Consider the following 25,141-nt stretch of genomic DNA (forward strand, 5'->3'; position numbering starts at 1 on the left):
CACTAATCCTGACATACAGCTTCATCCCCAACAAGGAGTGCAAAGGTATGCCGAGAGCTACAGAAAAATCATCCAACTTCCAGAAGAGCAGGGAAAGCACAGAACCATCTCCTAGAGCATCCGGTTTCTGCAAACTGCGCTGAAAAACTGTCTCAGTCTGCCTGTGGCCGAGGCTTGAGGCTGCAACTGATAAGAAGTGCCCTGTGAGTAATAAGCCCTTAAATCAAACCAAAGTCATCCTGTTTCTTAGATAATGTTTATTGTTCTCATGGCAGAAAGCTGTCCTTTTGTGTCACCTGTTGGCTGACAACTCTGCTTTCAAGCAGTCTGCCAGCCCTATGGCTCCCATTGCAATAATGCTACAAATAATTTAAGCGCTACCACTTTGGATCAAAATTTTAATGAGGCACTATACCCACAAAAGGGGCTCTGTATAGCATAATTAAATAGAAAGGGTCTAAATAAACAGTAAGGTTTTACAAGTTACGTTATAGTTGAAAACAGCTGGGAGGCAAAGAAAGGAGCATTGAAGATGCGTGATGTAAAAAGGCATTTCACAGAATGCAAACACTAAAACTTTTCATATCGCACGAACGGTAAAACACTACGAGCACGTGACCTCCCTTTGATTTGGAAGAATCTGTGTGGGGCACAGGGCATTTGTTTTTTTTTTTTCCTTCTGCTAGTCAGCACAATGAAATATTTCACATGGAAACCCAAACAGTGGCAAAGAGAGCCATTTGTCCTTCAGAAAGAAATAAATACTGCAGGAACAGGTAAAATCAGTAGGAACATCTGGTTCAGTCAGGCCATGTGATGCTGGATCACAATGCCAAAACACTGGACAGTGCTGGGACTCCTCCAAATAGTCTTGCAAACAATTAGAACTGTAACAAGTCTGTTTGGCTCAGAGCTGCAAGACACTTGTTTCATGCTCATGCCTACTCCTTGAATCCACTGCAAGCGGTGACATTCAGGCTGAACCGACCAGCTCAGCATTCAATTCTCTGTCTGCATCAGCTATTTACAATATCACGTTTGAACAACCCCCGTCAATATTTGATCCAAGAGCTGCATAAATCCTACAAACACGAGAAGGTTTCAATTTCACATTAAGGTAATGCTGAAAGCGGTGCTGCTGTATCGTGTAAAGTCAGTGCACTGTTATTCCTCGAGAATGAAATTTCTGGTAAACGTAGTTTTCATTTCATTTCCCCCCAGTCCTCTCAGCAGCCCTTTCCCAGAGCCGTAGCTATTCCTGCAGTTCTGGGCTTGTGAATGAAAAGTTTCTAAATTCATCTTGGTTTATCATTGGAAGAATTCCTTCTTCAATGGGAGTCAGAATGGGCTCCTCTTTTATAAAATCTGGATCAAAGTTGCTCACATCATCTTTGGATTTCTGTCAAATAGAAAAGACAAAGGAAAGAGATGTCAGAAGTATGTATCATCTGCTTGATCCTTACTCTGCATCTTTAATCTAGTCCTGAGTGGAACGAACCACCACCACCATAACCCAGGCTGAACTTGCTGAAAGCTTTTCCAGGGGCTGGAGTGGTGCAGCTGAGCGCTCCCACAGAGCCTCTTACAGGGCAAAGCCTTTTAGAGCCTCTGCAGGCTCCTGACAGGGAAACGTCTCTCTGATTTAACTGACATCACCTCGGATGGGTTGCCTGCCCAGACATGGCAGGGCAGGGCACATAAATCAGTTCCCTTCTTCAAGCTGCAGCACGGACCCAGCCATCTGAAGCAGTTATCCGTCTTGGTTCCAATTAGCTGACTCCACACAGTCCCTTCTTATCTGCAGAGTGTCTCAGCTGGGCTTTGGGAAGTGGGGGGGATACACTCCTCTATGTGCAGGCCATTACATTTGCACAATAATGAATTACTGGGCCGTGGGAAGACAAATGGCTTGTGTCCTGGTGCTGGATTCCTGCGTGCCACAAAGTGGGACTGTTTACAATGCACACACACAAATGGGGCTCGTGGCACATTTTGACAAGGCGTGTGTTTTCCCTGCATCCAAAACAAGACGTTCCATTGACATTGAAGTCTAATGTTCCCAGATACTATCCAGCTCATGGTGGACTGAGGAGGCTCCCTTAGTCTTTGACTGAGGCCAAGAAACAACTCAAAAGCCTGATCTTGAGCTGCCACAGCTCACCCAAATGCCTGATCCTGCACCCAGTGATCTTCATGGAGCAGGACTGGGTTGACGGTCGCCACTAAGAGCTTGCAGAGTGACCTCAGCAGGAGCAGCGTGAGACAAAGCCTCTCCAGGCAACAATTTCCAAAGGCAATGAAGCCACAGAGACAACCTTGGGAAGGCTGTCCATGGAGAGCAGCACTCTTCTATCACAAAGCATCCTTAGAGCTGTGTGGCGACACTGAGAAAAGGGGCAGCGTTGTGTCCTCTGCTGCCTGCCAGCCGTCTGAACCACCCAGCTGACAGTGGCCTGAGCAGGGACTACTGTGCTGGGTGCTGTACAGAGAGAAGAGAGAGAGCCTAGTTGTGAAGGGCTAGGTGGAGTGTGCAGGATGAGGATTACTTACCCGGTTTTGTATTTGGGGCAAGGCAAGGGGTAGCTAGGTGCCTGATGTGCTGCAGTTGCTTTTACAAATCTACATCTTTTGGCTGAGCTGCCTCTGCAAATCCAGCACGGAGGGGAAAAAAAGGTGACCTGTACAACGTCAGGTGGCCAACCAGCAGCCAAGCCAAGGCCAGAGACCTCACCTCCTGGCTCCTGGGCCAGGGCTTTTGTGCTGAGGCTGCCCTTCCTTCACCTCCTTTCCTTTCTCACAGGAATAAACCTGCTAACATTGCCCAGAAAAGAAAAAAACCCCAAACAACAGGAATCCCTTTCCCCCACCCCTCCTTCCCACGTACAATTCGAGGCCTGAATGGTGGCTCCATCTGACGCTGGTTCAGCAGGTCCCAGTCCAGATCTTTGAAGTAGGGGTGCCGCAGAATCGCACTCTCGCCGCCCAGCCCCAGGCTGCCCAGCCGCATGTTGGGGTTCTTTGTCATGAACTGCAAAACAAAAAGGGCTGTTTGTTTTCTCCCATCCGGCAGGGCCACAGAAGAGGGACCTATTAGCAGTTGCACAAAAGCTTGTCCTCAGCTTTCCTGTTGAACCCAGTAGCTGGCCAGACTTCTCGGTTTCATTGTACTGGAACCGCATGCAAGGAACTTGACTCACTCTCTAGAGGAAGAAGTTGGGGTGTATTTCTCCTTGGTCCTTTTTCTTTTGGTAAATCCTTGGTTACCACAATAAGAAAAGAAAGTTGAATTGCATCATTTGCAACATTATAAATGTTGCACGGTGGTTTTGGTGGTTATTTATTTCTGTATTAATTTTTCAAGAATACAAGCTTGCTCTCAAACGCTGCTCACCAGCCAGCCAGGTTTTGGACTGGAGTCGGCCCTGAGCTGCGTCTTTTTCCTAAACCTCAGCCTGCTGAAGCGCAGCCAGAAGCCTACGCTTTCCTTCCTGTCATCTCGGGAAAGAGAGGAAAATGAGCAAGGACTGGCTTCTGGAGTCCCCCAGACGCTGAGCAGATGAGAGCAGGCAGGTGACTGTCTCCTCTCTCGACACTGAAACGCTAAAAGAGGATTTCTTTTATGTAACGTTTTTACTCTGCTACCACTGAAAAGAAATCTCCAACCCCAGCCAAAGTGCCCTGATTTGCCTTTGCCTGGCAGCAACGAGAAAAGCCGTACATCATGCACACAGCACGAGAGGGTCCCGGCGGGTGCCCTTTACATCCCAACAAGAAAGATGACATGTGAATGCTGTGGATATTTCTTAAGGAGAAGGGAAATACTGGGGGAGGAGGGGGATCCTTTTGCCAGGCAGGAAAACAGCTAGTTGGCTTGTTAATTTAGGATTATAGTTCTTAAAAAAAATCAGTAAAAAACAATCTCTCCCCTCCCCTCAAGTATTTCTAATTCATTAGAGAAATCAGGTTATGTTTAAACTGGGAAAACAGCCGCTTTTATTTGCCTATTGAAACAGCAGCATAAAGTAAGCGGAGGTGTCCAGACGATTTCCTCGAAGATGAAAGAGCATTATGTTTAGCAAATAGCTGAACCAGCCAAACCAGACAATCGGTCACTGTTTCAGGAATGACCGAGTCTGCTGCATCTCAGCGATGGTGAAGTGAAAAGACGGGGAGGTGCAGCGGGAGACCAACTTCATTCTGACTGTAGGAGCTTTTCAGAAGGTACAAATTCTCCTAGGACGAGTGGATAAAAGGCCTAGTCATTCCCTGCCTAGAGAGAAGACAAGGAGAAGACAGAAAGCTGCCAGATTTATTTTAGAAGTCTCCCCCGTACCCTGTCCTGAGGGGGCTTCAGAGCCAAAGCAGATGGGGCATCAGCAGCTGAGACCTTGCAGGACACCAGACTCTGCTGACATGAGCCCAAAAACCCCAGCTCCAGCCTGACCTCCTGAGCCTTTTGAGCATGTGTGCTGCCACGGGATTCCCTATAGCAGAACTGTTTTCTGCCATTCCACCCAAAACATCAGCAGAAAGAGCTGCCGAGTGCATCCAGATTTGTAAGATCAGTCCCCAGGAGAGGAGCAAAGCTGAGGTGGCTCTCTGCAGCTGGGGTCTTCCCATGCTTCTCAGGACTCTTCAGCCCTCAGTCCTGCAGCATTTCCAGGGGCAGGCCCGAGGACAAGCACAACTCCTCTGTCTTCCCAACCCCTTCAACCTGTTCTCCCTTTCTACCAGCAGAACCTCAACACAATTTGTTTCCCAAAAGACTCTGCCCCAAAATTTCTGTGGACTACTAATCCCCAGACAACAGCTTGGTTTCCAAACAAGAAATGGGTCAAGCCAAAATCTCTGAGCCCTGGTTCAGACAAGCCTTTGCAAGTCTTGAACTCAACTTCTTTGGTTTGCAAAACAGGCCAGAAATCTCCTGGCAGCCCTGTTTTTCTCTAGAAATTCCTTGCCCAGCTTCTTTGTCCCCACAGATGGATATCTGCACCTCACCAGCTTTTATTTGCATTGCTGGAACACCTAGAAAGCTCAAACAAGATCAGAGCTTGCTGGTGCTGAGAGTGGTAGAGACCAAAACAGTCCAAAAAGACAAGACAAAAAAGAGAGAAGAGCTGGGAATAATTCCCATGTCTCCCAGCTCCTGACCTACCGCTGCCTCCATTATACCAGGAAGCTTCTGCTAAATGTGGAGAGAAAAAAAAAAAAAAAAAGAAAACAAATAATCTCTCAAAAGGGCCGGTAACATGCTTTGCTTAGGTTCCCATTCATGCTCTACCATATAAGACCAAGACACAAACTGGACCGCCCATTCCCAGACCAGTTCAGAGCCCTGGGATATAAAAGTGTGTTTACATTCCTATTTGCTTGCTTTATTCCACACGATGCCAAAATTGCACCAAGCGAAGGCATCTGATGCAGCAAGCCGAAAGCCAACGTAAATGCATTCCTGGCTGCTTAAAACACCTTTTTTTGTTCGGACAATGAGGATTAGGCAAGGGCCATTCCTTGAGGTGGGGCGTTTTGAGCTCTGAAGAGGTAAAACGTAACACTCAAACCAAAATAACTGTTCAAATTCAAGCAGCCAGCTCCCGTGTGAGCGCCGGGCCCGCGGCCTCAGAAAGCTCAGCGGGGTAACTCCGGGCACCCCCTACCCTGCGCCAGGCGCCCACAGGAGGCAGGAGGAGAGGAAAGGCTTCAGCTTCACCCGCTGCTGGAGCACGTCCCCTGCCCAGCTGCTGCGAGCGAAGCCGGGCTGCCCCAACCCCCCTCCGAATTAATCCTTGCCTCTGACAGGGGCGCGCTGCCCTACGGGACGGGACGCCCATCAACCAGCACCTTCCCCAGCTGGCAGGCAGGAGCTCCGTGCTGCTGCCTCTCGTGCTCTGTCAAAATCGGGCTTTGAAGCAGGAGGGTGTCCAGGGCTGGAGGGACCCACCAGCACCACAAACCTCCCCGGACACATTTCTCTAAGCTTGTTCCCCAGACAGCAGGACCTTGAAAGCGAATATAAGTCACACACTCTGCAAACAGTACCAAGGCAACGTGAAGAGGCCCCCTTCCATGGCAGGCAAACGCACCTAGTCTGCTTCAGCAAAAGGGTACGATATAATTTTGAAGACCAGTCGGTCCTTACCGTTGACTGAAACCCCGATACACATGTGGTACGCTGTGCTGAGACCTCTCAATTGCATCCGTGCATGGGAACCAGCCCCAAAACTGTTGCCTTCGAACGGCATCATGCGGTACGTGAAACACGGTCCTGTATTCCAGACTCCCTCAGCACCACGGCACGTTACTCTGCCCACAGATGTGCACATGCCTCCGCACCCGGGGGTTGTGACAGACAACATGAGACTGGCCATTGCTGCTCCTCCCTTACACCAAATCTCCTGATGAATTCTGGAGGCGGCAGGTCCATCACAGCCTGGTGAAGGCGGGATGTTTCCTCTGGGAAGTGGCTCCAGGCTTTATTTAGCAATTGGGCTGAAAAGCAGGCGTGCCAGCAGTGGCTCCAACAGAGCCAGTATGGCTGTTTTGCACTGGAACAGTTATATACCTCTTGCAGTAAGGCAGGTAAAATTAAAGGATGAAATTTTAGAAGCCAGTTTCCACTGAAATGAGTAACTAACCCTCTCAAACACTATTTGAATTGACCAGAAATTATTGCACTCACAAAGAAATGGATGAAGTTTTAGTTTGTGTTGTCCAGTATGTCAGGAAAAAACAAAAGACTACAATGACCTCTCAAAGGCTCAAAAGCCCATGAATCCTTCTCTTTCTCTCTGGAGAATGGCAGAGAACTGGATGAATGGCAGAGCTCAGAGGGTTGTGATCAGCGGCGCAGAGTCTCGCTGGAGCCTGTAGCTAGCTGTGTTCCCCAGGGGTCAGCGCTGGGTCCAGCCCTGTGCAACTCTTTCATCAGTGATCTGGATGAAGGGATGGCGTGTCCCCTAGCAGGTTTGCTGGTGATACAGAACTGGGAGGAGCAGCTGATACACCACAAGGCTGTTGCCATTCAGCGAGACCTGGACAGGCTGGAGAGGAACCTAACAAAGCCCAACAAAGGCCAGGAGGAACAGCCCCAGGCACCAGCACAGGCTGGGGCTGAGCTGCTGGAAGGCAGCTCTGCGGAGAAGGCCCTGGGGGTTCTGGTGGACAGCAAGCTGCCCATGAGCCAGCAGTGTGCCCGGGTGGCCAAGAATAGCAATGGGATCCTGGGGTGCATTAGGAGACACGTGGCCAGCAGGTCAGGGGAGGTTGTCCTCCCCCTGTGCTCTGCCCTGGTGAAGCCACATCTGGAGTGCTGTGTTTAATTCTGGGTTCCCCAGGTCAAGAGAGACAGAGAACTACTGGAGAGGTTCCAGCTGAGGGCTATGAAGATGATGCGGGGACTGGAGCATCTCCCTTCTGAGGAAAGGCTGAGAGAGCTGGGGCTGCTTGGCCTGGAGAAGACTGAGAGGGGACCTTAGCGCTGTATGCAAACACCTGAAGGGCTGGTGCCAAGAGGACGGGGCCGGGCTCTTTCAGCGGTGCCCAGCGACAGGACAAGGGGCAACGGGCACAAACTGCAACACAAGAAGTTCCACCTGAATATGAGGAAGAACTTCTTTACCTTGAGGGTGACTGAGCACTGGCACAGGCTGCCCAGAGAGGCTGTGGGGTCTCCTCTGGAGACATTCAAAACCCAACTGGACACGGCTCTGTGCAGCCTGCTGTAGGTGACCCTGCTTTAGCAGGGGGTTGGGCTGGGTGACTTCCAGAGGTCCCTTCCAACCCCGACCATTGTGGGATTTTGTGATTGTCTCTCTGCCTTAGGCAGGGCAGACATTTCTCTGCTGCAAAAGGGTGGCATCTGATGGCCCATCTCGTACTCCTCTGCTATCCAATGGCACTTTTAGCAAAGCAAACAAAGAAAATGGATATCTGAGGAACTTAATTAGAAGTTCAGCCTTCATCTCTGAGGTAAGTAGCTGGAGCCTATACCCACATCTCTGGCCCTGTAAGAGGCACTCCTGCAGCAGAAGGGGTAAGCTGAGTGCCCAGAGCACACAGACGCTGCCCTCCACACACATGCAGGCTGAGCTGGGGAAATGTTTTCAGAAGTGCAGCTAATATTTCACCTGAACCCTTCAGCTGCATTCAGAAGCAGTTGGGAAATGTCTTAAAAAGCGTTGGCTGTTCCTGGCATCCATGGGAAGCCACAGTTTGACTCTTGCTTCACAGGCTAGATAGCGCTAAATGTCCTTCCAAGTACAACCCTCCAATGTTTTCAGGGGTGATGAGAGAAGATGTTCAGTAAAAAGTTTTTTTGTGGCAAAATGTCATCTCCTGATGTTTATTAAGTAGCTCTAATTTGCACGATAATCCAGACTGTAGCATGAATCTCAGCCTCTGGCACACAGAGCTCAGTGAAGAAACACAGAGAAAAAAACATTCAACACTAACAACGAGGCAAGCCAGAGATTCCTAAGCAAAAAGAAACATGTAATCGCCAAAATCCATGATGACTCCCAGCAAAACCAACAGCAAGACTATCAACCTTAAACCTGAACCTGGCCGTCAAGCCCTGGCTCTGCGATCAAATCCAACCGTGGGGAATTATCCTGTTCCCGGTGTAAAGAGCCTCTTGGGAACTTCCTCGGGCTGCGTCCCTTTGGGCTACACCAGCTGGCCGAGCAGCAAACTTGAGCAAGGCTCTTGCTGACCTCAGCTAACCCTCTCCGCAGCATCGCAGCCAAAACCAGCAGCTGGAATGAGCCAAAAACATGACTTCACGAGATCATTTGAAAACATTTACTGAAAGAAAATGCAGCAAGCCGTGACAAGAAATTAAAAGCTGGAGATTAGTCCACGGAGGGCCTGTGAAGTTACCAGGAAAAAATGCAGACATAGCAGTGCCAACCATGAGGAAAAGTCTGCGTCAGCCCCAGGAACTCAGCCCATGAGCAGGTGAGGGGAGAGCAGAGGACCCGCACTGGTCCTCCCTTTCACCCACTACATGGCTCAGACCATGCTGGGAAGGGCTCCAGTTCTCCCAGTCTGCTGAACAAGGCTGTACTGGACTTCTTCAGCACTGTTTAGGTGCAGTGTTGCAACTTCTGTCTCAAGAGGCTGACTTTGCAAATCAGTCTAACGGCCTGCAAGTCAGTGAAAAGATGTTTGCATAGAAAGCAGATGCTTCCAAGCATTAATGTCCTCAAATCTGCAAGTTCCCTTTCTCAATACTGGGAATCCCTGACAGGTTTTACCTAACTCATGTACGTGCTACTTGCATCAGAATAATTAATTTCATGAGTAATATCATAGTGACTAGATTATGACAAATTGTGCCACATTCTAGGAAACACCAAGGAACCCAGACCCTTTCACAGAAGTAATGCACTTCAGGAAGAGGAATACGGCTTTCTGCTCAGCCACTCCCTTCACACTGTCAGCCCTCTGGACAAGGAAGAAATCGTTATTTCTTGTATTAAAGTAAGTCTGAGATGCACCAGCTCTCATCAGGACTCCACTGCCCTGGGCAGGGTGCATTTACCTTGGAAGAGAAAGCCTGTGCCCCAGGGCAGCTCATCTTTCAAATGCAAGCGCAAAGCAGGGGTGGAGGGTATCCCCCATCTTACAGGCAGGGAACAGAGACCCAGAGAAATTCATCACTTTATCTTGCCAGGAGCCCAAGGGCAGCCCATCATGGATACAATGGCAGACCCTCAGCCTCACCTCTCCACCACACCACATGCCTCAGAGGAACCTTGTTCAGGACTGTACAAATGCAAGAGTCAAGCCCAAACCATTAAAGGAAAGCAAGATCTCCCTGTTCATGGTATTAACATTTCCTGCCTGTTGGTGTTTCTCCCGTGTCACTACCAAAGTGAAAAGCAGCAGCAGCACAGGAGATGATCGCCCTGAAGTCTCCCCTGTAGTAATGAGGGAGAGCGGGAAGATCAGGAGATACCCAACATGGTCGCCTTCATTAAGATTCATGAGCTAAACTAACAGGGCAGAAATTAACTCGAAAGGAAATAAGATTTCTCAAAGATCTATTTGATCTCAGACAAAAGGGAATCATTATATAAATAGAGTAATTACTTTAATTAAGGTTTCTCTCCATGAATCTCTCGACTGAATGCTGCAGTGCCGAAAAGAGTTTGGCTGCCTATTATGTAAGGCAAACAAACCCGCAGTCTGCGGTTTCATTAGCCTTCATCCACCCTAAACAAAGGAGAAGAAGGATGGCTCTATGGCTCCATCTCTTAATGCATTATTTTTAATGACTGGAAGCCAGTAGGCATTAGCATAGCAGAAAGACTTTTTTTTTGCCTTCTTTCTTTTTTTAAAAAATAAAACGTTGCTTATATTGAGCCAGTCTTGTCTTTTGCTCTCTTAGGCAAGGCTCCCATCACTCTCCATCACAGCCCTGCTGGGGTGATGCTCCCACGCATGCCTCACGTCCCCATACGAGAGCAATAACACACAAGGGGGTTACGGGGAGCAAGGGAATTGGCACAGCCTGATTTCACTAAATGGTGTCAGCAGAAGCTCCACGGCCCTGGGAGCAGGGTGGTTGGAGAGCTCTCCCATGGAAGTCCTCACACTGAGGGCAGCTCAGCTGGTGCCTGGTAACTTAAACCACAGCAATTTGGCTGTGGGTGTGAGCCAGGCACTGGGGAGCCCAAGTCCTACTGAGCTTCAGTGAAGATTGTGCTGCTGAGAACAGGACTTGGAGTCACTGTGGCTCTCCCGAATGCTACCTCTGTTTTAAACTGTGATTTGCTCTGCAGCCATTAGAGGCCACGAGGCGTTTTGGCTTCCTACCCTGCACACAGCAGGATAGATTGCTAGAAGCCCCGATTGTACCAATGCAATTCATCTTGGTGCTGAGCCAGAATGCGACTCACCCATGCACAGGATGCTTCCACCCTCATGCTGGGGTTCTGGCTACAGAAAACGGTGAACAGGTGAAATCCTTCGTTGCAGAGAAGCTCCAGTGAGTGCAGTGCCAGGGCTCAGAAGTACAAGACTGCCCTGAAAGCATCTCAAGGAGGGGGCGGGGGTGGGTGGGGGTGGTGGTGTGGGGTGGAGAAGAGAGAGAGATATCTCCTTTATTTTCTTTTCCAGATAAAAAAGGAATGGGAAGGGAGGTAAGAAACAGTCTTCATCCTGCTTCTAAAAGCCAGAAGACTGTCACTAAAAGCATGACAGCGGTCACACACTTCATGTGCCAGCCGCAGGCAGGAAGGACAAAATGTCAGTGCAGTGGATATTAGGCAGGTTAAGTTTGATCTCACTTTCCCCTAGTGCAGACATGGCTGCTCAACGCTGCCCAGCCAAAGCTCGAGGAATCAAGGACTAACTGTATTGCACACCATGCTGAGCAAGAGAGAAAAGGAAAATAAACCAAGGTAGACAGAGCAACTCACATGCGGGACAGACACATCTGGCTCCAAATCTCCTAGTAGTGTAAACTGATGTAACTTTGCTGACTATCACCAGGAGAGAATGTGGCCCAACATATGGGAATGAAATGTTGTCTGAATAACTCAAATTTCCTTGCTGTGATGAAATCTACCTGTTTTCCCACCTCTCCCCACTCATCAGCAAATAACTCATCAACACTAATGCAAAATGAAAAGGCCACAAGTATCAAGTGCATATTGGCTTCTGATGATAGGTAGTGATTTTCGACACTCCTGCCTTTAGTACTCCTGTAATAATTAATAATAAACAGAAATTAACTTTAGTCATTAGATGTATGGAATATTTAACATAAGTTTTGGTCAAGATTTCACTCCAGAAATCTTTGTTTTCAGAACTGATGAATCAACCCCAGTTCCCACGTGGGTCACCAGCTGCACAGGCTGCTCAGACAGTATCAAGCTCTGGCTGCTGTTTTTAAATTACCCCAACTGGACTATAGGTACAACATGGGGATATGGAGGTCAATTACTAAATCAATACATCAATCAAAGTAACATAAACATGGAAGGAGAATGAGCATTGCACTTGTTAACAGACTGGGGGCATGATCCCACTCTCATTTTAAGCAGCGGTAAAATCTCCCTGGGGTTGCCTGGAAAAACAATTAATCCTTTTCCGATAGTCTTGTCAAGAGGAACTGGGAATCTATTACACAGCCCTGGGTGGCCTATTTACATAGGGTCAAGTACAAAGAGGACTAAAGTGCCCCTCACAAACCTGTAAAGGCCAATTAAGGGGGGGCGGAAAAATCACAGGAAAATACTTCAAAGGAGCTTTTTTGTTGTCTTGGTCATATTTCGATTCTTTTAATTTTAAGGTTCCTGAAAAGACACAGCAGGTCAGAAAGTTCAAAGCTGGAAGGACGAGTAATACCTACAGCCCTGAACAGCTTGGGGACTCAAGAGATTTGTTACCCCCATAGCGGTGCTGGGACCTCCCAGTTAGATGGACTGGCCCCCTCCACCGGGGGCTGCACAGCAAGAGCTGGTCCCATCATCCAGTGATCATTCCCAGGTTCTCAAGGGAATCCTTGGGCCTTCCCCTAAGGCTGGATTTTAACAGACTTCACCAAAACTCCTGTGAGGGGCTATAATCGCACTGTTTAACTGTGGCAGAGCTGAGAAGGGAGCCCAGGCCACAGGAATCACTCCTTCCCAAGCACCGAGGAGCGAGCAGAAAAAGAAGAGCAGGAAGACAAAGTCAGCACAGTGAAAGCTCCTTCGCTTTTCTTCGCATTCCTGGCAGGAAAGAGGAGGCTGAGTCACACCTGGCAGTACAATAGGCTGGGTTAGGAGCTTTTCTTATGAGGCACATCTGAACCCGCACACTGCGGACTTAAACACGAAACTAATTTCAGCCTATTGGAAAGGGAAAGGTAAAAGACCTCGGGATGAATTTAGCCTTGGCTGGAGACGGCTTTAGCTTTCTTTCATGGTGAATTATTCAGAAGCACGGGACTACTACTTTGGGGAAGAGGAGCGCTTCAGAAAAAGGTGTGATCAGTCTGCAGAAGAGAATAAAATCGCCGGGGAAAGCTATTTGTTGTTTGAGCATTAGGAGGCAAAGAGTAGGAGACAGCATGTTACAGAGATGGATACGCAAGCTCAGGCAAAAGAGGTAAGGCTGCAATCTGTGGTGGAGCATAGCCTCGCCACTTCACCACAGTGTATGTTCATGGCAAAAATGGGCCAGATGAGAGATCACTTGAAACTGCAGACCTCCTTCCCTGCTGGGAAACGACAGGCTCCGGTGTCCTGCTTTTGCAGCAGAGGCTTTGGAGCCAACCAGGAAATGCAAGATGAAAGCATGTCTAAAAAACAAAGGAAAAATGTGTACACAGATCCAGCAAAGAGCTTCACAGAGAGATTTATACATCGGCCTCACTCTGACAGCAAAAGCTCAATCAAACTGTGCAAGAGGATTTATGGAGCCTGCCAACTCTGAAGAGGTGCCAAGGAGAATGATTTATTGGCATATTTGAAGGCATTTTTAATATCTATCTGCCTTTGTTAGCATGCTCCTCAGCTCCGAGGATAAAGCAATGAGCTCATCTAGTTCCCTCTTTGATTTCAGTCGGTCCACCATTGTATTGTTCCTTTTCCTTTTAATCTTTGTCTAAAAAAAATACTCCTGGCATCTGGTTCATTCAGAAACAAGTTCATTCTGGCTATTCCAGCACTGCATGTGAAACAGATTATCTGCCTTTTTCTGCCTGTTGGAGAGAGAGAACCTGGCTCAGATCTGTAGGATGCAAGTATGAAGGAGAGATACACGCCTCATGCACAGGGACGTAAACGTAGCCTCATTTCACACCTCGTAAGTGTTCAGGAGAGGACTGGAAAGCACAAACACAGGGGTTTGGTCTGGCTCACACAGTGGTCAAACTGACTGCCCAGGACTCGGGGAAAAGGTGAGGCACGAAGGCAGGAGGAAGCACATACGTATTGTGCTTGGATGTGCCAAGCAAAGCACAGCCCAGGTATTGAGTCATGCGCTGCCTGCTGCAGCATGCAGGGAGGATGCAGACACCCACCGTGGTATGTGAGCTGATGACAGCCCGTTCTGACCTCCCAGTACCCAGGGGTGTTGGGCCCCAAGCGAGTGCAGCGTATGAAGAGAATAAACTCCTCCAAAGCTCAGAAGACCTCACCCTCTGTGCTGACGTTAAGGGTGAGCAGCTGCGGCAAGTCAGCAGCTTGGACCATCCACATCTCTCCTGAACTTAGACATCCTTGTCAGCAGCCCAAAACCTGCCTTTCCCCTCCACTCCTCTGTCACAGCAGACCGCTCGCTTTGACTACGTTAAAAAATCTGCCTCTTTCTGCTGTAAAAACCCTGGCTCTCTGCGTCCTCTACTCATAACGGCATTTTCAAGTTGCTTTCAGCGGTGGCACCAGCCTGATTCAGCACAGAGCCCTCACCACCTGGAAAGCCTTTCCAAAGATAAGCTGCAGCACGCACAGGAGGGTTCCTGACGGAGGGTTTGGCAGTCACGGTGGTAAGGGCATGCAGCACCGCCAGAGTCAGCCAGGGCTCTGCTGGAGCTATCACCCTGCACCCAGCCAGACTGGGCTGCCCCATGCTCTGACCAGGCAAGAAATAATCCCCCCAAACCCTGTGCTCCCCAGGGAGCCCTGGATGTAACTAACACACACACACTCTAATCAATTTTATCTCACATTAGGAGCCATCACTTAGAATTCCTGAGAAACAGTGGGAAAGACTGATCATGTTCACCAGAAGGAGGGGCAGAGGAGGGTACCCTTCAACTTTACTTTTTTTTCTCATCTAGTATCATCTGCAAATTTAGGGAAGAAGAAACCATAACATACACACACACGCATTTTCCTAACTGCTACTTATTTCTGTGTATGCATATGGATACAAAAAGCATTTCTACAACTCACCACCACCATTCCCTAACCTAACCTCTTGTTTTAAGGTAGAATTTGGCCACATTTTGAAATAATATCCACAGGCTTCCCTCCAGCAACTCCAGAAAAACTGCTGGTGGAGCAATACACTATAATTATCGTACCTCGTGGGGAAGTCTCTTGTGTGTGATGGTTACTGGAGTGACTGAGGGACCTCAGGCAGCCTCCTATTCACTCCTCTGGGCAGCAAAGGAATGACAAACTTCTGTAGAAAGTTTTGAGTGGCTTTTTTAAATAACAAGATGAAAACTGGCTGAGCTGTTGGGGAAGGGCCCCCATACCTCTCTCCCGCTGAAGCGCTGTCTGCACTGCAACATTCCTGAGCCCCCTTCTTGCTCTCCAGAAAAGCGCATGTGTGCTGCCTCCCAGCAAAGGGGTCGGTTCCACCGCCGGTGAGCCCTCAGCGTTGAACATTGCTGTGTATGCTTGCTGTACAAGCAAGGCAAAAAACCTAAGGAACTAACTAAAAAGTTCTAGTTTCTGGGTATCAGTTGTGACGTGGGCTGACAGGAATGGGAAAAGGCTTTTTCTTTCTAGAACAGGGTTTTTTTGACTTCTTGATTGAGCTTCAGGGCTGTCTGGAGGCAAAGGGGATTTAAACTGTGGCACATTTAACCATTCCCCCTCCAGCTGTTCCCGAGAACCACACAAACTCCCTACAGGCTGCTGGCAGAAGCTGGGAAGGAAATTCTCACTCCCTTACCTTGTGCTCCAACAACCAAAAATGAGTCCGTAGAACAGGCTGTCAGAGCAGGACCCAGCTCCTGCCGACCCAACAGAGCATCACTATTGCTGGGGCTGAGTCAGAAGCACTAATTCCCACTTGATGTTAACCAGACCTTAAGCAAGTCTGCAAGAGCGAAGTCTAAAGGAGGAAGAGGGGGTGGAGGGGGTTGAACATATTAAGACTTTAGTGGTGCTGTTGGGGTACAGATAGTGTCAGGGTATCCGGAGTGGGGGAAGTGAACTCAGTGACACAAAGCAGCAGAGTTCACTAAACCAAAGTACTGGCCTTCTGAGTTAGTATCACTTCCAGGCTATTGTTCTCGAGAAAAACAGATAAAAGTTTTTATTTGCATCCTCAGTACTGTATGGCTGGCGTCATTCTCCTCTGAAATACGGGTCACCAAAAGGGCTGTCAAGCACTGGAACAGGCTGCCCAGGGAGGTGGTTCAGTCACCACCCCTGGAAGTATTTAAACGAGATGTGTAGATGTGGTACTTGGGGACATGGTTTAGGGGTGGGCTTGGCAGTATTAGGGTAATGGTTGGGCTCGACAGTCTTAAAAGGTCTTTTCCCACCTACGTGAATCTGCGATTCTATGTTTGGCCTCAGCTGAGCTCCCTCATCTTTCAAGCCCTCTTGCTCCTCGCACTAATCCACCGGTACTTGAGATTCCTCCAAGCTGTCCCACCTACGCTGGGGAGAGCACAGGCTGCTAAAATCACAGCCAGTTTGCTCTGCACCTTCCTCTTTTCTTGCCTGGTATTTATTTGTCACACAAAAACCACCTGGAATGGGGCATAACCAGTTTTGCCCCATCTCTTATTTCCAGTAGTATTTTCTTCAAAATGCACGTTTTTAGCCAGCTGGAGAGAGAACAAGCTTTAGTCTCATTTGTGTCCCCAAAATATACAGCTACAGACAAGGCTGCCGAAGCCTTGCTTTTGGAAGGAGGAGTTCAGCTAGGCCAGAAGTGTTTCAGAGCTCACATTAAGACTGGAGGCTGGCACACAAACACTGAGACACCCTCGCTTCCGCAGACTCGGCTGTGACAGGAGTTCAGAAACCCAGGGTGCAGGAGGCACAGCAACGCTGACACTTCCCCAGGGAGATGCTTCTTTCTATCCCTGCTGTTACCTGGCTCTGAGAGTGAAAAGCTGCAATCGTTCATCCGAGTTTCCAAGCCTTTGGGCCAACCATTGCTGCTCCAGACCATCAGTCCATGGAGCGACGCAACAGGCTTAGCCCTTTTCTCCTCATCTGAAACCAGGCTTGGAAAGGAAAATCCCTGCAGCTTTCCCTGTGAATTTGCTTCCCATTACGCCATTGACTTTTGAGACCCGATTTTCACTGTGTGCCTTCATTCTCCCCTCCAGCGAAGCCTGACTGTGAGCAAGACAGTGTGACCGAATCACATTTGAGAAAGTCATACATGCAGTGAGCGAAACATGCTGCCAAAATACCACCCGCTTATGGGAAACAAGAGGATTGTATTTCGCTTTGCAGTTCACTCAGCTGAGGCCCAAAGCCTCTGCCTGCCAGGAAAGCCATCCTCTTTGCTCAAGCCCTTTTTGCTAGCAACAATTTATAAACTCAGAACATCAACATGCTGTAACAAAGCAATCTCCGGCTGCACTCCCACTGTAAAAGATACGGTGCAGCAGTCTCTGGCCTATGCGTGCTCACAAAGTTTCCCTTTCACAGTCTCTTCATCACCACACACACTGGTGACTACTCTGTCAGCTGATGGCGAAGAATATTTGAAAGACTTTCTTTTACAGACACAAACAATACCTCCACTGGCATAAACTCCTTGAGAATGCATTCAGGTTGGGCTATGGAGAAATCTTTTTTTGTGGAATCAAAATCAAAGCAAAACTTATGTTTTGAATGAGCTGAAGTGGTCTGAATCCATTCAGCAGTAATTCTCCTTTTCTGCACTTTTTTTACTCTCACGAGAACATCCTTGCCCAGTTTGACTTGCTCACACAAGCAGGGGAGACAGTTTGAGTCCTCTCTGCCTGACTTGAACCATCAATACCTAAATTGCCCAGTGACACAGACAGGCCAGGGTACCTGAGTGAGGTTTTCTACTTCCCTTCTCTGGGAGTACTGACTCCAGCAAAATCCTGGTGATTTACACTGATTCAGCTCTGCCCTACTCTTTTCCCAGCTCTTGAGGAAAAATATTAAGGAGAAAAAAAACCAAACCAGCAACAAGCCCAAACATTAAAAAGTGAAATAAATAAAACCTTCTTTTTCTAGAGCACAAGTATTTCTACTTTCAGTTCTAAACAATGTCCCAGGCCATCATGGTTGGGTTTGTTTTCCTTGGTAGCAGTGCTCAAAAAGACACCAGGAATACCCAGTGACCTAAATGAGGTCCTAAGGATGTATTTGGGTTATTACCAGGAAGCTGCAAAGATGAACTGGATGCAACCTTCAGAAATCAGGTGGTTTCTGATGGGGGGAAATTGGTAAAGCACGATTATGGTAAACAAAAGCAAAACAAAATAACAGCATCTGTGAAATGGGTCCTAAAACCTATTATCCTTGTTTACAATGAAGCTCTTCATGAAAGCAAACAGATCAAGTGCTTTCTAAACCTAGACATATCCATTTAGCATCCCTAAACACCTACACCTAATTGCATCTTCCTGGCAGAAGAATTTCATTTTTGCTTCAGAGGTTTGTACCACTCAAGACTAAGCAAATTCTCACTAGTCCTGTTCAAGGTTAGAGGCCAGAACTTTTAGTGAGGGGATAATCCATTTATTAAGGCTATTAAGGCCTTAGCCCACAATACAAGAGACCTCAGGTTTAATTCCCTGGTCTTCCATAGGCTTCCCATGCCATGTAATTACTTACAATCATTTATGCTACTGCAGTAGTTGAGTGCTCTGATTTTCCAGAGCTCTTAATGTCATGGGTTAGAAAGCACTGTCACAGCTGTAAATCAGGGAGCTCAAGTTCACACCTTGTTGGAGGTAAACACAGTAGCAGTTAGAAGAGATGCTCACATAGTAATAATTCTGTATCTAAGAGAACTCATATTAGCATCAGAAGTCTGTGAGAAAAAAGTATCTACATATTTAGCAGCTAGAAAATCTACCATCTTCCTTCATAAAAAAGCCACAAGGGAACAAAAAAGCCAGGTTCACCACTCTGTGTCACACCTAAAAACATTGATCAAACTTTATCAGTATACTGCAAACGTAATACCTCAGTAGTGATCACATTTGTCATCATCCAAAAGAAATCAAAGTGCGTGGGGTGTTTACATTTAAATGTAGAACCCCAGACAATCTCATGACAGGATGTTTCCTTCCCGTTAAAGCCAACATGCTCTGATGCCTCTAAAAGCTCAGCATAAGAAAGAGAGAAGGAAATGAGGAGCTCTTCTAGCAAGCAGCTCTTGATGCCAAAGGCAGCCACTGTGAAGTTGCAGAAATTCAGGCTCTAGCCAACTAGCATCAGTGGTGTAAAATCAGATGCAAAAGTCACCTCCAGGCAGCAGGCACCCAGGGAACAGAAACACTGAAGAACTGAAGGTCCATTAAAAATTCCAATTGCAAATTCTCACTAGTCAAATCACAAGGCTTCTGGTTAATGCCCTAAACTTCAGCCTTTTTCCAAAAGCAGATATAGCGTAGCGCTTCTCTCAAGTAATAAGGGTGTTTCAGGGAGGCAGTTCTGCTTTACTGTGGGTTTCACCAGCAACACATGATACAGCAGACAAGCGGAGTGGCTGGAGAGGAAACCTTTTTCAGGCAAGTAGCCAGCAACTGTTAGGTTGACTGTGCAGTTTTGGAGACACTCAGCTGACCTCTCTTTAAATTCTTAGCTCCCTCCTCGATTCTGGCCCTTTCTCCAGTGCCTCCCATCATGCTGCCTGCCTGTTAATCACAGAAGGGACCCACTGTTGAAAGTCGGGCTCTGAACGTGAGCTACAGCAGCCTGGGGTGACTGCGGCTTGTGCTGGCTGTTTCTACGAGGTTCCTATCAGAATTAAGAAAATAAGGGTTTCATCAAGAGGCTAAACCACAAATCATATTTTATTATACCCTGAAGCTTCTGCTATGATGCGCATCTATCTGACCACATGTTACCTCTAAGATACCTATAACAAATCCACTGCTATTACTTGTCACCGCAGAAGAGGAACTGGCTCAGGCATTCAAGAGTCCCAATCCAACATGAACGCTGCTCCAGAAGCTGCAATGGGTCTGAACTTTATTTTTTTCTTTTAAATATGTTGCAGGTTATTTCCAAAACCCAAGAGGGCCTTCAGCATGGCAAACTATCACTCCTGAGTTCAACCTGTGATTTCAGAGCACAACCCCTTGCACTTCTTCAAGAAGTGGATTTTATTCTCGGTTGATTTCTGTGGAATTTATTACATGCATTTTCAGCTACAGAAAGTAGTTGCTCAGTTCATATACAACAGAAACCTTTCAGTAGAAAACTCCCAGATTCTTGCTACTGAATATCTGATGGAAACAAACTCTCCTTCCTTTAAATGGTCCCATCATTCATCACCCCATTTCTCTGGGTCAGTGCTCCACAAGTTACTCCGAATTACTACCTTACCCAGCTACTTCTTAGACCCTCTATTACCAATATTTAGTAGTACCCAGTCTTAAACGCATCTTTGTTCACAGTGCTTTTGCAAGGAAAGGGAATACTCTGACCCTTCTCCCTCCACAGGGAGCTTAGAGATATTAAGTGATTTGATCAGGGAGGCAGGAAGAAGTCAGTAGCAGAACAGCCCAGTCAGGTCTCCTGATTTGTAGGTTAATACCCTTGTCATTTAATCACCTTTTGATTCATTACAGTAAAGGCAGGCAGTTCCAGTGAACTAGGCACTGTTTGTACATGCACAACCTGAAATCTTAAAAAGCTTCAGTCCCGTGTCACAGGCAAAGATGTGAGGCACATCGATAAGAGAGCTCCTGGTAGAACTAGGACTAAGTGCAACCAGCAACAGCTCTCCTCAAACTGTTTGCTGTACAGCCCCACTTTTTTTCTCCCAAACATGCAAAAATCAAAAACCTGTCTTCATATGCAGGCAGACAGCAATCCCTGGGGATGGATGACATTACCAACAGTCAGCACAAAGGATTATCATGAAGACTTCACTTCTTTGCAACTCCAGTCGCATGGAAATCATATGGTCACTACTGATTAAATACTGTGTGTACCTGCTGCTTCTGTTCTGGAAGATGACCATATGTTGTAAATCATTAAGTCAGCAGGGGAATGCCCAGACACACAGACACGCACACGCTTTGCTTGCCAAGTTGGCTGCTGAACCGTATAAAGGACATAACTATGCAAATACACTTAAGTGTGTCAGGGCTTTATTTGTTTGGGTTTTTTATTTACCCTTCAGTCCAAGATAAGAAAAGGGTCAGGGTCATGATAACCACAATTTCTAAGTACCCACACTCCAACTCTGTATTCTTTTGCTGGATTCAGGCTGAAGAAAGCCAGGACAGAAAGCACACAAATAGTCAAAGGAACTCACTGCTTTGAGGATTGCCACTGCATCCTGCTGGAGCCATGTCGGATAGACAACTTCATCATTCAGAATGGCCTCGAAGAGGTCATCCTCATTCTCTGCCTCAAAGGGCGCATGGCCACACAGCATCTCGTACAGCAGCACACCCATGGCCCACCAGTCCACGTCAGGGCCATACAGCATCTCCTGCAGGATCTGAAGGAGGGATGGGAAAGAAATATCAACCCCGAAGCTTCTTAAACTGAGCAGGGGAGGAAAAAGTATTTGGAAATACTACCACAGAAGTTCTCACTATGCCCTAACAGTGTGCTCTGCTAGGCCGGCTGTATGTCCAGGAACATACAGGTGATCTCAAGCTGGGAACCCCGAGAGCAGCACAAAAGTACATCAGATACATTAAGTAAGGGTTGAACTAGCTTAACTGCTCACAGGGTCACCTGGGAAACGATGCTAGGGCTTAGCAGGAAGAGAAGAGGCACTCCAGCAAAACTGTCTGAGCCTCAGAAGCAGCAGAGCAGCCATGTGTGTGGGTTGACATCACCTCTTCCTTGCGCCTGGGAAGAAAATGCTTACCTGGCTGTAACAGCAAGGCTTTCAGCTGGAGAGGGGAAGAAGTGTGAGTGTGTGAGAAAGGGACAAACACCAACCACAGACAAAAATTCAATTGTGTTGAAGAAGAATCCGAAACCCTGTCAGAACATCTAGCAGCATCTGGAGGGCAGCTGTTAGTTAAAGAGGTGTTTATTAATTTTGTAGTGAGATTGGGGAATGACAGGCAACGGGAGAGGAGAGAAAAAGGAACTGGGAAATACGGGCGAATTCAATCTCCTTTCAAATCAGACTGGGCCATTATCTGCATGTGTGTCTCAAGATTTTTGCAGCTGTACCTCGATTTTTCACCTCACATTTCCTAAAGAAAAATACAGGCTTATCTCAGTGCCTACAGCAGCCTGAAGTTTCCTCGTGCTTTGCTTGCACAAGGGACTGATAACACAAGCATACATCTAGGAGGAAATCTTGCACCTGGCACTCAAAGTGTAGCTGATGACACCAGAAAGTACACTTGCTGTTCCAAAGCTAACCTAAGCTTTTCATATTGTAACCAAGTTTTCCTGGCCAAAGCCAGGTTTCCTATACCTCTGGAGCGATGTAGTCCGGTGTACCGCAGAAGGTGGCTGTGGTAATGCCATTGTGAATGCCCTCTTTGCACATTCCGAAGTCTGCCAGCTTGCAGTGACCCTCATGATCCAGCAGCACGTTATCCAGCTTCAAGTCCCTGCAACAAGAAGCGTTCATCAAGTCACTACATGCTTGGAGCAGCCCCAGCACAAATGGAGGCAGCATCCGAGGCCTCAGAAGCTTAACCTGTAAACTGGACAAGCTTTACATCATTGTAAAAAACCCCAAAAAACCACAGAAGTCATGCAGGAGGGGTTTTCTTTTGCTTTGTCTCTTACAAAAGGGAGGGAGGAACAAACGTCCTGCTGAACTGCAGTTAATATGGGCAGGTGCTATACAAGTTCGCCCACATGGCTTTCCAAACACACCGCAAGCCTGGCTGGCAGAGCTCCTGCTCATTTAGCTCTGGGACTCACTAGAGCAGAGGTTGCCAGAGCTGTCAAATTGCGTAACGATGTTATGATGCAGCAAAACGCACCGTATAGGACATGCTCTGATTCAGCAAAGCGCCACGCTGGGAGCGCACAGCTGAAGCTGGGGAGGCGTGCAAGGTCTCTTCAGAGGGGCAGCAGGTCCCCTCTCCTCCTGAGGTGGGGGGTTAAGTGCCAGGCTTCCCTGTATCAGGGCAAACCTGACTGACAGACCCCACCTGGAGCGTTATCCAAGCTGTAAAGAAAAGAAATTCCCTGCTGACACCACACCACACGGGCAGGGGGCATCTCTGGCCAGCAGGGGATACCTCCATCATAACGCAAAGTGTTGAAGAGTCCCCCCAGATATATTGATTCCAGCAGGACTGCACTAATGCAAGAAATGAACACCCCCCCCCGTAGTGCTTATCAGGGTGGGGACCTCCTTGTCACTGTCACAAGAGACCTGCAGCCCAGCAAGCTGCAGAAAGGCACATTTTCCAATACGTCACCTCTAACAGCCTGGGAGCTCCTCATCAAAAGCAGAGCTGCCGAAATGAGAGTGCCCTAACAAAGCTTATCAGCCTGCCTGACCTTGAGATTGCCTGAGGGAATAGCCCACGGTCAGAAGCACTGTCAGGAACATGACCAGAAAGCACGGGGTCATCTGCAGACTTAGGCAGTGCCTTCCTAAAAATACACAACAGCTCTCTTCAGCTGCCAGACAAGCTCTAGGCACCGTCACAGACAGAGGAAAGGAGCTCTGACGGGAGCTCTGTGCAGTACAAACAGGTCACACAGGTGATTTTTTTAACTGTCTCAGGTATTGGCCCAAGAGCTGCACAGAGCCCTCACAGCAGCTCCAAGGCAGGGAAGTGTGACCATCACCAGTTTTCTGAGATGGAGGACATCTTACAAGCCTGCACAAAGCCACTGTCAGTCATTCTGATGCCCAGATAAGGATCAAATAACTAAATATACTTGACGGTCTCAGGGTCCCTCCTTGAAATCCCTGCTGGAACTTGATCCGTTTTGCCCAGTGATTGGACATGTATTTCCCCAGGAAGGGGGAGCAATGGGGAGGGTGGTAACACGGGTGATGACACCTACATATCAGTATGAAAATGTATGGGTGAGCTGAAATCTGAATCCAGCTCGATCCTGTTCATCCTCCATCTATGATCTTGAAGTGAAAATTAGGGGGTCAATTGCTCTGTTGTGCATTGGCATTTCTACAGTCAGCACCACCACCAGCACCCTCTCTGGCGCTTGAGACAGCTCTCCCTCAACCTCAGTGTTGCAGTGGAAAGATCAATGACGCATTGTGCTAGACAATCAGAGCCATATTCCGTCCCAAAGAGATAAGAAGAAGTATTAATAGCCTCACTTGAACAGATGGGAAAGCGAAGGGTAGAGGTTAAGAAATTTGCCCATGTCTCCCAGAGCCAAGACTGAACACCAGCTTCCTGAATTCCAGCTCCAGATCTTTATCGCAAGATCATACATCCTCTCCCTTCAACACGGCACGGCAACACAAGTCAGCAAGCCCCCTGCAATGACGCTGCCCTTCCCAGCAGGCCCACCAGCTACCTGGTGGCCAGTGAAATCTGGATGCTGAGGACAATGCCCATGACTGTCTTATGCTGCAGTGTTTGCTCTGGGTGGGACGCTCAGCAGAAGACACTCATTTTTCCCCTTCTGAGAATCAGAAATGGCTGCTAAGACATGTGGGCAAAGGCTTGTCCTGGAAAGACTTTAGGCGAGCACAGTGAGAGGTATTGTACGTGCCCGCCCATGACAGTACACCTTCAGCAGCAGTTTACAGCCAAAGCTCCTGTTGCTCTTCCCTGTGGTTCCTGGCAGCACAGGGAAGCCCTCCAAGCATGAAGGCAGGCCTTGTTTCCAAGAATCTGTAATGATGTGGTTGAAACGTTCAGTTTATTCTTGGTTCAGTTTTAAATGCAGCAAACACCTCTTTGGTCCTGGGCGGCCCTGGCTGTTGGGGGCTGCCCCTGAAGTTGCAACTGGAAGGGGAATTTTGGTGAACTTGCTTGGAGATCCCCTATGCAAACCTCCCCCAATCCCTGAAACATCTGCCATGTCCTGGCATGCTTTGGGAAGATCTCAAAATACACTTTCCTTATATCCGAGCTAGCAGAACCCCAGTCGCATACATTGGGTGAGCAGGTGACAGTCCCTCACGGAGAGCCTGAGGAACACTGGGAGGACACAGCCACGAGGCAGGGCCAGCTCGGCAGACCCGAAGCCAGGCTCCGCCACTTCCCAGCCCCTGCCCCGCAGGCCGTGCTGCAGAAAGCCCCAGGTCCCTGCTAGCTGTGTAACGCACCGCGCTCGCTACAGCACCAAGATGGCAGGAGCTTCAGCAGGTGCAA

At 48.1% G+C, this 25,141-nt stretch overlaps 1 protein-coding gene across 1 annotated transcript in view; it reads right to left on the reverse strand.

Annotated features, from left to right (window-relative positions):
• Positions 1 to 239: 239 nt before the first annotated feature.
• PRKCH (protein kinase C eta) overlaps positions 240 to 25,141 on the reverse strand; it is a 121,436-nt gene continuing 96,534 nt past the window's right edge. The window contains exons 11-14 of the mRNA XM_037395085.1: positions 22,297 to 22,435; positions 21,166 to 21,354; positions 2,885 to 3,028; positions 240 to 1,399 (exon numbers count right to left, since the gene is read on the reverse strand). Coding sequence (XP_037250982.1) covers positions 1,253 to 1,399; positions 2,885 to 3,028; positions 21,166 to 21,354; positions 22,297 to 22,435 — 619 coding nt within the window. The 3' untranslated portion in view covers positions 240 to 1,252. The remainder of the gene's footprint in view (positions 1,400 to 2,884; positions 3,029 to 21,165; positions 21,355 to 22,296; positions 22,436 to 25,141) is intronic.

The sequence above is a fragment of the Falco rusticolus genome, chromosome 7 (genome assembly GCF_015220075.1).
Source record: "Falco rusticolus isolate bFalRus1 chromosome 7, bFalRus1.pri, whole genome shotgun sequence".
NCBI lineage: Eukaryota > Metazoa > Chordata > Aves > Falconiformes > Falconidae > Falco > Falco rusticolus.